At 55.4% G+C, this 12,683-nt stretch overlaps 5 protein-coding genes across 5 annotated transcripts; all 5 read left to right on the forward strand.

Moving 5' to 3' along the window:
- Positions 1–92: 92 nt before the first annotated feature.
- Positions 93–1,406, forward strand: VTJ04DRAFT_10496 (uncharacterized protein; the record flags this gene model as incomplete). The annotated part of the gene is made up of 2 exons (XM_069358241.1): positions 93–906; positions 964–1,406. The coding sequence occupies 2 exons, from the start codon at positions 93–95 to the stop codon at positions 1,404–1,406; spliced, it is 1,257 nt and encodes a 418-aa protein (XP_069213825.1).
- A 741-nt stretch (positions 1,407–2,147) lies between these two features.
- VTJ04DRAFT_10497 (uncharacterized protein) lies at positions 2,148–3,597 on the forward strand (the record flags this gene model as incomplete). Its single annotated transcript, XM_069358242.1, has 4 exons — positions 2,148–2,342; positions 2,404–2,542; positions 2,597–2,705; positions 2,760–3,597. 4 exons carry the CDS (start codon positions 2,148–2,150, stop codon positions 3,595–3,597), a joined length of 1,281 nt encoding a protein of 426 aa, XP_069213826.1.
- A 1,844-nt stretch (positions 3,598–5,441) lies between these two features.
- On the forward strand, positions 5,442–7,358 carry VTJ04DRAFT_10498 (uncharacterized protein; the record flags this gene model as incomplete). The annotated part of the gene is made up of 2 exons (XM_069358243.1): positions 5,442–6,033; positions 6,091–7,358. The coding sequence occupies 2 exons, from the start codon at positions 5,442–5,444 to the stop codon at positions 7,356–7,358; spliced, it is 1,860 nt and encodes a 619-aa protein (XP_069213827.1).
- Positions 7,359–8,957: 1,599 nt separating this feature from the next.
- VTJ04DRAFT_10499 (uncharacterized protein) lies at positions 8,958–10,077 on the forward strand (the record flags this gene model as incomplete). Its single annotated transcript, XM_069358244.1, has 2 exons — positions 8,958–9,477; positions 9,548–10,077. The coding sequence occupies 2 exons, from the start codon at positions 8,958–8,960 to the stop codon at positions 10,075–10,077; spliced, it is 1,050 nt and encodes a 349-aa protein (XP_069213828.1).
- Positions 10,078–10,414: 337 nt separating this feature from the next.
- VTJ04DRAFT_10500 (uncharacterized protein) lies at positions 10,415–12,376 on the forward strand (the record flags this gene model as incomplete). The annotated part of the gene is made up of 3 exons (XM_069358247.1): positions 10,415–10,925; positions 10,983–11,232; positions 11,290–12,376. 3 exons carry the CDS (start codon positions 10,415–10,417, stop codon positions 12,374–12,376), a joined length of 1,848 nt encoding a protein of 615 aa, XP_069213829.1.
- Positions 12,377–12,683: the final 307 nt, after the last annotated feature.

The raw sequence follows: 12,683 nt of genomic DNA on the forward strand, positions 1-12,683 counted from the left end.
GCGTTCCAGACCGTGTCATGAAGCTCTCCGAGAGGCCCGAGTCCGTCGACATCAAGTCGGCATCGAAGCCATCGTGACGACGTCGCAACGCCATGGCACCAGCAAGCTCGAGCCCGGTCAAAACCGGGATCATTTCGCGCCATGCCCTCCTCGCCCTGATCTGGGGATGCTTCTCTGTCGCCGCTTGCCTCGTCGCTGTACGCACGACTATCCGTCTCCGGTCACCTGCGACAAAGCATTTCGCCTCTTTTGAGGATTGCTGGATTTATCTCGCTCTTGCCTGTTTATTCACCCTCTGCATCCTCGAAACGATTCAGTTACCCAGCCTATCCTACATCATCGGCATCCTCACATTCCAACTACCACTCACAACCGCCGAGGAGATTATCTGGCAGACAAAGCAGTACCTCCGCTTCCAGTTCCCTATCGTCATCCTCTTCTGGTCTGTCCTTTGGTCCATCAAGGCGGCTTTCCTCGCCTTGTACTGGCGCCTGTTCCGGGACCTAACCGCGTACCGCCGTGTCTGGTACTGTCTGGCCGTCTTTACGTTTCTCGCATATTGCGGCTGTATCTTGACCTTGACGTTCTCGTGCGGTCACGATGTGCGCAACTTCTTTGGCTTCAACACCTGTGGCTCGGCCGAGGCGGTCAGAAGGAGCAACTTCAGCGTTATTTTCAGCACCACCGTCGACATCTTCACCGACCTGTGCATCATGGCCATGCCGCTGCGGCTCATCTACAACATCAAGGTGTCGTTTCGGCAAAAGATTGGGCTCGTCTGTATTTTCAGCTTGGGCCTTGTCATGATCGTGTTGGCGAGCATTCGCGCCAGCCAGAGCCTGGAGAAGTCGGGATTCGTGGACCTCAATCTGTTGCTTATCTGGTCGACGTTGGCCGCATCTATCTGTGAGTGTTGCTGAATAAGAACTCTGAAGACGCAGTAGCTGACATGGACTATTCTAGCTGTCATCGTGGGCACTCTTCCTGGCCTCAAGGTTCTTATCACCACACGCGCTCGCGCCTCCACGAACCGCTCTGGCAATGGAGAGTCGCACAATTTGAGCAGGAACCACACCTCCAATGCTGCCTCCCCGAAAGACACCTCCAGCCATAAGAGCGTCGCCCTCAACTCGCTGCGGAGGAACAGCACCCATGCGAAATCACTCGCGGGGACTAGCACGGCGGCGACTGAGTCCCAGGAAGAGATACTCGTCCAGCGGGATGTGGTGAGTGGGACCGCGGCTTGCAATTCCATGAGCTGCGAGGCTGACGGAGTACGCGTTGAGGAGACCATCTCGTACACTCCCGTCTCGCGTCCGTCTCCGGCAGCTCAGTATCACGCCAGGTTTCAAAGCCAACACCACCATCAACACCAATATCAACATCAGTATCCAGAACAAATATGAATACAAAGTGAGAGAAAGAAGGGTTTGCGGAGTTTTGGGGGGTGCATGGCGGCGGCGTTGGCGGTTGGTTTAGAGTTCGCTCCTGGTCGCCCAGGTGGATACCCCTTTAATCGTTCTGTGCATATTTTCTGGGTGCGCTGGGAGCATCCCGTATTACTTTCATTTGTGGCAATTGGATCTTTGGATGGTTTGTGGTGTTTAGGGGACACGGCGTTTGGGTGGTTGTGAATAATAGCGTGTTGATGAGTAGCGATGATACCAATCTCGCCCTGCAGATACCAGAGGCATATTCATTCTAAGGCAATTTTGCGGCCGCCGGTTTCGAATACAAACCAATTTGATCACCACTCATTTATTATTTACTTGTTGAGTCTTGTTTGAATCCCAGGAAACAAACACATGCCCCTCAGCCTTGCAACCTTGCAAGCACGGAGAATCTTAGCCGGATCACAAGGCTCCAGGTAACGCTTTCCTAATTGGGACACCCGGCAAGTTACCCGAAGCCCCGCCAAGTACCGAGGCTGATCGTCGCGACTTGTTCGGCCAACCTGGAAATGCTCCGTACCTACCTTGACCCATCACAACATCACTGAATTCGGGGCCTCTGCGAGGTCACACTGAGACTCTGATTATTCGATTACTCACCATTGTGTTCCCTTCTTATTACGGACTCTTCGTGGAAACTACATCCCATCCCAACTTTATTCAGTCTTGGTTTCCTTCCATTGTCACTCGGTCGCCATGTCTTCACAGTTCTTCCGGGTCGTCAAGCACACGCTGCCATGCGCACATGGGCGCGAGTATCTCACAGCCACGATCAACGGCGACAATGACCGCCCGAACATTGTCGTCAAGCAATACATCCCATTGGACAATCCGAACCCTCAACCGGGTGATGTTACGATCATTGGCGCTCATGCAAATGGCTTCCCCAAGGTAGGGAGATTTCACAAACAATATCACTGTTAAGACCACATGGCTGATGTCAAACTTTTAGGAGCTGTATGAGCCTCTCTGGGACGAGATTCTCCAACGTTCATCCAAGAGTGGGTTCCGTATCCGCGCCATTTGGATCGCCGACATGTGGAACTCGGGCGAGTCGGGTGTGTTGAACGAGGATATCATGGGCAATGATCGTGAGTCTACGTTTTCTTACAATCGTTGGGTTTTTTGATATTGACGTCAAGTAGCGAGCTGGATTGATAACTCACGCGACATACTCAACATGATCAACCTGAAACGTGATGAGATGCCGCAGCCGCTTGTCGGTATCGGCCACAGCATGGGAGCCGCGCAGCTGTAAGTATTCAAACTGGACCTCAAAAAGATTGTGATGGCTGACATTTATGCCAGGGCCATGGCCGCTCTCATGCATCCACGCCTCTTCCGTTCACTCGTTCTCCTGGACCCCGTCATCACCATCGCCAACACCGGCTTCGCCCCAGCCGTCGCCTCCACGAACCGCCGCGACCTTTGGGAGTCCCGTGAGGTCGCCGCTGCCAAGTTCATCAAGTCCCCCTTCTACAAGCGCTGGGACAAGCGCGTCTTCGACCTTTGGGTCCAGCACGGCCTGCGCGAGCTCCCCACCACCATCTACCCAGCCGACCCCAAGAACCCTTCCGCCGTGACCCTAACCACAACCAAGCACCAGGAGCTCTTCACCTACCAGCGCCCCACCTACCGCGGCGAGGAGATCCCCAACGCGTTCGCAGACCGCGACCCGTCCATGTATCGCGACCCGATGCCCGATCGCAACGAGCAGGGCGCGCGCGAAGGGTATCCCTTCTACCGCCCCGAGCCCGGCGCCATCTTCCAGCGCCTACCGGAGCTGCGACCGGGCGTGCTGTACGTATTTGGCGAGACCAGCGAGGTGTCGCCGCCGAGCGAGTGCAAGAAGAAGATGGAGCGGACGGGGACCGGCGTGGGCGGAAGCGGTGGCGTCAAGGCCGGGAGGGTGCACGAGGTGACGCTCAAGAAGTGTGGGCATCTGGTGGCGATGGAGAGGGTGGACGAGTGCGCAGACGCGGCGGCGGCGTTTTTGGCCAAGGAGATTCAGCTGTGGAGGGACGAGCAGAGGATCTTTGCGGAGCTGAGGAAGGGGAAGAGCAAGAGGGAGATCGCCATGATTGATGACCGGTGGAAGGAGGAGGTGACGAAGCAGCCCATGCCCGAGGCGAAGGGGAAGCTTTGATGAAAAGAGGAGTAATTCGGATGGAATTCGAGATGCGATGGACTCTTGAGCCTATTCTTTCCGTCAATGTATTTTGAGCCTTGGCCATGTACGAAGAACGTCATGGAGTTAGAGGAGAACTATTAGAGGATAGATTAGAGAGGGTTTGTCCTCGCCGGCCTTGCTATTCCGAAGACAAAGCTAGCTCAGAGTCCCGAGCAACATACCTAAGGTGTCCGGCACCGACTGGTCAAGCAAGGCCGTTACTTCTCTGGTCACGCCTTGAATCTATTCGCCTGTTCTTTTCTACTGCTCCATATCTCCGCAATTTGCCAGCATCTTTCTTACCATTCGCATCAAAATGGCTTGTTAACTGGAGATTCATTCATCTACCCTTGGTTCCGTTTCCATTTTGCTTTTTCTTTGCCTCCCAGTATTATTATCCGAATCAGTGGCTATGGAATCTAGAACGTTCCAAGCAGAATCTATGAAGGCATCTTATGTACACAACTTCCATGGCTTAACCTTAAGAAACATCAAGAGTATCAATATGTCATGCGGGTGGTAGAAAAGTTACTACAGGGATAACTGGCTTGTGGCGGCCAAGCGTTCATAGCGACGTCGCTTTTTGACCCCTCTATGTCGGCTCTTCCTATTATACCGAAGCAGAATTCGGTAATAAGCATTGGATTGTTCACACACTAATAGGGAACATGAGCTGGGTTTAGACCGTCATGAGATTAGCTTTACCCTACTGATGGGCTCAGCGCAGTGGTAATTCACCTTAAGACGTGAGAAGTTGATTCAGCTAATGGTCTCTACGGTTGTCCGACCGGGCAGTGGCGCGAAGCTATTATCTGGGCTGTTGTGTGATGGCCAATAGGTGCAGAAGAACACGAGAGCAAAGTGAATAATACCAATTAAGGTGTTTCCTCATCTGGAGACAATGATAATACGCCTTTCGTCTCTTCCTCATGCCCCATAGTAAAGGTGGTCAAAATGCGTTTTCTCAACATCCTTCACCTCAACGCTCTAGATATCTGGCTAACTGTTCTAGAATAGGACTCTAATATACTACCCGGAAGAGTCGCTCCCATTATGTCTATCTCCGCAACGACGTTACACCCGGCGAGTAGTACAGGATCCGATTCCACCAACCATCCTGATCGGTTGCCCATTCAAGGTGATCAAGACTCTGGAACCTGCCTCCCCAAACAGAATCAACCCTGCATTGACGGCCGATGCTGATATTGTTGCTTCATTGTCAAACGCATGCGGTTCGGGAGCCTCGGGATTCTGTTTTACAAGTTCCCTGCAGATAATAGCGGCTCACCTCGTGTGGCGACTCGCCGGCCCGGTCCCTGCCAAGGCATTCCGCCTAATTACGAGACTCTCGGGCCTATATGGGGGTCAGGTTCGGGTAGAGAAATGAGGTATTGTTACATGCAGAATATCTTGGGGTCGTTGCTGCGTTCTTCTTTCTATGCGCCGCAATACCTTTCCAGAGATCCAATGGCACGATACAACTCGCCGTTCAAACCGCCGCATACCCACAGCATCCAGTTCGCCAGACCGGGATATTTGGTATCTGGCCGCCTGTGAGTCCGTGCCTACCTAGTTATGCTACCGTAGCCGCTCACGGCCCCTCAATATCCGGCATCTATTCATATTGCCGTAGCGTTCGGTCGGGATTGACCCCCGCCGACTGCATCCGTAACCGATGAGCCCTTGCCGCCAACGCACCCATTGAGGAGAGTACAAAATGGCCACCCCTGAGAACGACGGGGCGAGGGCGACTGCTGTTGGAGTCTTCGACCCGGCTTAGCATTCTCCTCCGAGCACGGCTACGAAGACCACAAGACAACATGCGCTATCGCCTCTTGTCTGCGCTTGCCGCCTCGTCGGCGCTCCGAGTCACGGCAGCTCCGTCCACGTCTTCTTCCACGGAGACGTACGACTACATTGTGGTCGGCAGTGGCCCTGGAGGAGGTCCGTTGGCAGTGGAGCTCGCACGAGCAGGCTTCTCAACCCTGCTGATCGAGGCTGGCGGCGATGAAGGAGATAACCCGACGTATGCCGAGATCCCATGGTTCAATGAGGCAGCAAACGACGAGGCCACGCGTTGGGATTTCTGGGTCAAGCACTCGGATGACCCTGAACAGGACCTGAAGTTCGCCCATACCACCTGGGACACGGGCGATGGGACTTTCTACGTTGGTCTCGATCCTCCGGAGGATGCTAAACTTCTGGGCATCCACTATCCCCGCGCTGCCGTGCTTGGTGGATGTGCCATGCACAATGCTGGCGTTTGCTCCATGCCCGCGGACGATGACTGGAATATCATTGTGAACAAGACTGGCGACACGAGCTGGGAAGCCAAGAACATGCGCAAGTATCTGAAGAAGATGGAGCGCAACGAGTACCTAGCCCCTGGTGACGAGACTCATGGGTACAATGGTAAGTTCTCCTTCCATGTTAGAGGAAAAATGTGATGATTGACGAACATCACGCCAGGATGGCTCGCCACGTCAATCATGGACTCTTCATGGGCACGCAACGACAGCCTTCCCGGCAGTCGTATCCTGCGTCGCCTCACTGAACTTATCGGCCAGGACCCGGACAAGGCAGCAGATCTCATTAACAGCGACCTTCTTGAATACTTTGACGGCGTTGACGAGAAGTCGTCTGTATACAGCATGGTGACGCACTCCGATTCCAAGGGCATGCGCTACAGCCCCAACAACTACATCCGTGCCACACTCGCCGACCCCGCGGGATACCCGCTGACCGTGAAGCTTCGCACACTTGCCACAAAGGTCCTCTTCGACCCGGCCACTGTCGGCGTCGATGGAGTCATTCCACGTGCGATTGGTGTGGAGGTCATGGAAGGCGAATCGCTCTACAAGGCTGACCCGAAGCACGTCCCGGGAACCAAGGGTCCGGTGAAGCAATACTCTGCTCGGCGAGAAGTCATCGTTTCTGGCGGCGCGTTCAATTCGCCCCAGCTGCTCAAGCTCAGCGGCATCGGTCCCAAAGACGAACTGGCCAAGTTCAACATCACGCTGGTCAAGCACCTGCCGGGCGTGGGCGAGAACCTTGGCGACAACTATGAAGGCTCAATCCTGGCCTTGGGCGCGGCGCCGGTCGAAACAGGGCTGATCACGGTGATCTTCCGCACCCCCAACGCGCCCAACAAGAAGCGCAACATCTACGCGTGGTGCGGCGCCTTCTCCTTTGAGGGCTTCTGGCCCGGCTTCCCGACCTACCACGGCCCGACTCAGTACTCGTGCGCCATGGTCCACATGGCTCCCAAGTCGCAGGCCGGTTCGGTGAAGTTGGTGTCGGCCGACCCGCAAGACAAGCCCGAGATCAACTTCCGGTTCTTTGAGAAAGGCGGCGACGAGGATCTGGCGGAGCTGGTGTCGGGCGCGAACATCCTCCGCGAGGCGATGCAGGCGGCGGGCGCGCCCGTGGCCCCGCTGGTTGAGAAGCACCCGTGCCCTGGCGGGAAGGACGAGAAGTGCACCGACGCGGCGCAGGCCGAGTTCTTCAAGCTTCAGGCATACTCGCACCACGCGACGTCGACTTGCGCGATCGGTGGCGATGACGACGAGATGGCGGTTTTGGACTCCAAGTTTCGTGTGCGCGGCGTCGCTGGTCTTCGTGTTGTTGATGCCAGCGCGTTCCCTGTTGTGCCGGGCGCGTTCCCCAGCTGCCCAACCATGATGCTGAGCATGAAGGCAGCGGAGGATATTCTTGCGGAGGCAAAGAAGCAAGAGTAGGGATTTGGCGTTGAGAGATGATACCTACCTCCGTCTCTACAAATACACAGTGGATAGAAGTGTTCAGGAGAAAATGACAAAGTTCCTGGAAACAGACCTGAGATTTGCCCTTCAACCGGATCTCTTGAAGATAAAAAATAAGCTAGGTAGATGAGAGATTGGCTGGCAAATAGAGTCAACAGAATCACAATTCTGAAGGCAAATCACCGGCTTATTTCTCTTCCTGCCTTCCTTCACAGCAACTCGAGGTTCCATCCTCAAGCAGAAAATCAGAGACAAGTCTGAGAATCCGCTCGGCTGGATGGGCGTCAGAGACGCTCAAGATATTAATGACCGAGCTGAAGGTGAACTCGAGACAACGAGACAACGAGACCCCCGCCGCTTGTGTCTGGGCGTCAGTTCTTGTCGTCGACCTCTTCATGCATGTCCATTGCCGATTGCCGTTACTTAGTACTCGAGAGGCCGCCATTGGGCGACAGCCGGACAGCCGTGCTGACTGCATGCATCAGATCTGCAACATCCAAAGCGCAGACCTAGCATCCTTCACCAGCCGACTTTCTTCATCCGCCACCGAGCCCCGTCGCACAGAAAACACCTCGAACAATCGGAAACTTGAATATGTCGACATTTGCACGCCAAGATGCTCCTCGTCGCCAAGCCCGCATTCATGGATGTCATGAGGCTTCAACCAACGTCATGAAGATGGGTCAATTATTCAGTTAACGAGAAAGAAATACTCCGTAACGAGTTGAGGTATGTATGTACAACCAAGGGAAGGTAGCAACGGAGGCCTCTACCCGTGAAAAGGCCCAAACACCGACACTTTGGCTCGTGTCTGATCAGTCCCGTGTCGCGTGTGTGTGTTTCCCGTCTACGACTTCAGCACAAGATGTTTCTCCGATCGATGCGTTCCGGCCCCCAGTATGGCAGGGCTCTGAGCGGGCCAAAAGCGGCATAACTCGTAAGCGCTATCTTCGGGATCTGCTGCCGACGGGGCTCATGATTGGACGGGGGAATCTAGCTCAACTCAAAATCCCCAGCCCGCCAAGTCGGCGACTCTTGGGGTTAAGGTTTGGGACGGGCTTGGGTTGCGCAGCAGAAGGAGGGGGCCCGGGATTTCGCATTGGGTGCTTGACATTCCTCGCTTCTTTTTGTGCTGACCAAAGTGCCATATGGCGTGGGTGAGGAGGGATTTGAGGTCCAGCAATTCCCCTCCTGGTGCCCGGAGGAAGACGCTCTGACAAACTTCCGTCAAGGGGAGCATCTTTGCCATCTTTCCATGGACCTGTCCCCAGGACGCCTGGTTGTCAACAATAAGCAAAGAGGACGGACAACCGATTAATCGCAGCATTTCGGAGCATCCAACGGTCCATCGCACACGACGTGGAGCTGGCATCTCCCCTTCCACTTGTCCACCGAGCGTCCCGAGCTACTCGCCCTATCGGCACTTGGTGAGCACTAAGATCGGAGGTTCCTCACGATCGGATCCTCTCTGTCGTTCTGTCGTATCCAAGCTGCTGGAGCCCTGGCTCCGCTGCCTCCGGCCGGACCGGCTCTTCTTCATCCCGACCCCGACCAACAACACAGGGGGCAAACACCATGAGGCCAGTCGCAAGGGTTGACGGCCTCTTCGGCCTCGTTGTTGCCGCTAATCTCGTCTTTATTCCCCCACTCGGTGCTGTCGCCGTTCCACTATCAGCGACACTGCCGTCTTCAAGAAACGGTGGTTCCAGCCGTCGCCTCCTCCGGCGCGATGAGTATGCGGGAGAACACGTCGTGCTCGCCGACTGCCGCGACCCTGCCGGCGTCGTCTCATCCCAGATAGCATACTTCCCCGGCGAGCCCAACAGGAATCCACAGGATGTGGCCATCGTCGTGACGCAACCTGGCCAGGCCGCCCTGTGGATCAATACCAATACATCAGCCCTCTTCACCGATACAGGAGTCACTTTCACTGCCAGTCTGGGTCCTGCCGTCGAAGAGGGTGAGGTCGCAGGTATCGGCGCGAACGACTTCAGGGACGACTTCATTTGCTATCGCAAGTACGTCAACAGGCTGTACACATATGATGGCACCGACTGTTCCCAGGTCTATGTTTGCGACCACAGCGAACCGCCGGGTAAGTGGAAGAAAGAAACACCGGCGATATAATACACGGTTCTGCTGACATTGGTCGTCTTCTACTTTAGCCGTGATTCCTAGGCCGATCGCCGCGTCCACAAACACTGGCTTGTCGCAGGGGAGCATCATTGGTATTGCCGTCGGCGTCGCGGGCGGTGTCCTGTTCCTCATCGCCGCGGGTCTCGTCATTTGGTATTTCCGTCGGGTCCGCAAGTCCCCGACTAAGAGGGCATCAAGCGATTTGGCTCAGACCGACACGCACACTCTCGTGCCACCATCCGAAGTGGGCAGCGACGCCAAACCTCCCCTCCACGAGACGCACCCTGTTTACGAAATCGACGGTCGCCCGTGCCGCGTCGAGATGGACACCGATAATGGGAAGGCTGAGTTGGACGCGGACGGCCACGGCAAGACCGAATTGGATCCCCAGCCGTCCTCTTCAACTCTTCCAATCGATGAGAAGCCGCTCTCTCCCACATCAACCGCCGCAGATCCCTCCTCGACGACGAAGACGATCACCCCATCAAGTGCACCAGACACTTCACACTCACCACTACCACAATACCCGTCTATTCATGAACCAGAAAGGAGAGACTAGACCGGATAGATTGGCTTGGAATTATTTGCTTGGACTTTTCTGCATTGAGACAATTATCTTTGGGTTTTGGAGTTAAGGGGCTCTAGCATTCGATACCACGATTCTTGCATTGCCATGAGTCAGTTCAATTGACCTTTTCCTTTTCTCCCTTTGTGCTGCTCGATTCCTCTCACCAGCTCGTTGTGTTTCAAAGCCAGTTAGTTTTCTCGCACAGTTGGGTGGTAGCGGGGTTGGAGAGGGGTGCTGGACGTGGCGTCAGTGAGCATGCTGCCGTTTCCCCAATCAACTCCCAGCAAACTCGTCTGTCTGCCTTAGGAAAATGCATCATTGATCATTGATGCAGGGCAAATCCCAGACAACAGCATCACAACCATCGCAACCCCCCATTTTCGGATTGCGGCTCTCCCTCCATCAAACCGGTAGCCGGCTGCTGTGTGTGAACGCCATCGACGCCGCGCAGCGTGCGCCACAGCTGAGCGGGGCGCGCGCCGTTGAGATGCCGCGTCCGACACCTCGCCGCTCCCATGACGACATCCGGCGCGCGCACCATCCATCATCCTCCACCAACGCGGCCGATGCCCGGCGGTCCATACGGCCGCTGCTGCTTCTTGGCGCGTTAATTAATCTTGCCTGGAGCTTGTATCAGCTGCCCGTCAGCCGCGTCATTGAGAGCCGTCTGTGCCGTGACCACTATGCCGGCCATGATGACGTCTCGTCGGCAGCCCAGCCGCGGCTGCTCAATCGCGTGGACGACGGCGGCATCCCGGAGGAGATGTGCAAGATTGATCTGGTGCAGCGCCCGCTGGGACGGATTCAGGGAGTGATGGATATGTTGTGGGTTGCGGGCGGTAGGAACAATTTGTGTTGACGTGGAATTGAACTGCTTGGCTGATGAGCTTGACCAGACTTTTTCATGACAATCCCCCTCGTCTCGCTGGCTGACCATCTCGGGTATCGTCCTGTGCTGTGTCTCAGCCTGGTCGCTCGTGTGTTCGTGCTCTTGTGGACCTTTGCCGTGGGCTACTTCGACAGTATTTTACCTGTCAAGGCCATCATCGCCGCACCAGCTTTTTCTTTTCTTGGAGGAGACTGTGTAGTGAACTCGATTGTGTACGCCATCGCTTCGGAACTGGCCGGCGATGACCATGTCCTTCGGTACGTTCTTTTATGGATGGATATGAGAAAAGAGCGCCGAACTGACACATATGGCAGCGCAACCTTCTTCGGCTGGATCAATGCCACTTCGTCTGTCTTCGCCCTGCAGCTCGGTCCAGCTTTGGCATCAGCTACCATGACCGTGCTCCTCTGGCTGCCTCTATGGATTGGTGTTGGACTGTTGATCGTGGCCATTCCGGTGATATCAGCTTTGCCACTGCCTCCGACGCCCAGATGTCACCAGAGAGATAGGTTAGCCACCAACGAAGAGAACGAAGCCGCAGCTCCTCTCATCTCGTCAATCACAACACCGACTAAGACCATCACGCTCAAAGACCGCGCAGCCGCCCGTTTTCGAACCCTCCTTTCCCTTGTTGCCAGCCCAACCCGTAACTTCACCCTTCTGCTAGCTGTCTTCTTCCTCGCCTCACTCGCCAGCTCCGACACCAAGATGCTCCCGTTATATGCCTCAACGCGCTACCGCTGGACATTTGCCCAGGTTGGGTATCTTCTGTCAGCCAAGGCGGTGTTCAATTTCGTGTTCCTAACGTTTGTGGTGCCGCGGCTATTGAGGTGGCGGTGGAGGAAGGTGTTTGGTGAGGATGGTCCGTCAAGGGACCGGTCTCCTTCTCCGACACCACATCGCGACCAGACAACAACCCCATCTACCGGTGGGCATCGGCAACACCCGAGATATGCGAGGCTGACAAAGGACGGCCTCAACGCCTCCCACGCCCATACCTGCCTCGTTCTCTCTGTTTTGGGAGCGCTCGCCATCGCACTTGCGCCAACCCCGGCCCTGCTCGTCCCAGCTCTGCTACTCTACGCCTTGGGAATCGCCCTGCCTATGTTTACCTACTCGTTACTCCGCGCGCCGGGCATGGGTATCCCTACCGAGAGTGGTTCGTCGAGTACCAGCCATAGGGATGAGGATGGACGCGATCCCAACAGCTCACACCATACACATGTGTTTTCGGTCGTGATGCTCATACGGACCGTTGGATCACTTGTTGGCGCCGCCGTCATGCCCTCGTTGTGGGTGATGGGGTTGGGATGGGGCGGATGGGCGTTGGGACTGCCGTTTGTTGCAAGTGCTGCTGGATATGCGGTAGCGGCCGTCTTGGTGAAGAGGATGCGCGTATAGGCTGCTCAATGGCGCAGTTCAAGGTTTTAACATGCTTTTGGGATTCTCTCCTTGTTACTTCATTCTTTTGGTTGTCAAAGGTGCCGTTGACCCATGCGCATCTGAACCAGGTTCCTGATCTCTTTCCGCTTTCCTACCAAGGTTCCATCTTGGAGAACAAGACCAACCGGAAGCCTGAATCTCTGGCGCAACCATGCTTTTTCGGAACGATCTCACTTGCCGTTGTTTGTCATCACACCAGTTGGTTGGAAAGAGCGTTGCAATGGACCAGTTCCGTCCCGCAACCCGCCAACACGAGGTTGCACCC

This window comes from Mycothermus thermophilus, assembly GCF_041956435.1.
Source record: "Mycothermus thermophilus strain CBS 625.91 unplaced genomic scaffold VTJ04scaffold_8, whole genome shotgun sequence".
Classification (NCBI taxonomy): domain Eukaryota; kingdom Fungi; phylum Ascomycota; class Sordariomycetes; order Sordariales; family Chaetomiaceae; genus Mycothermus; species Mycothermus thermophilus.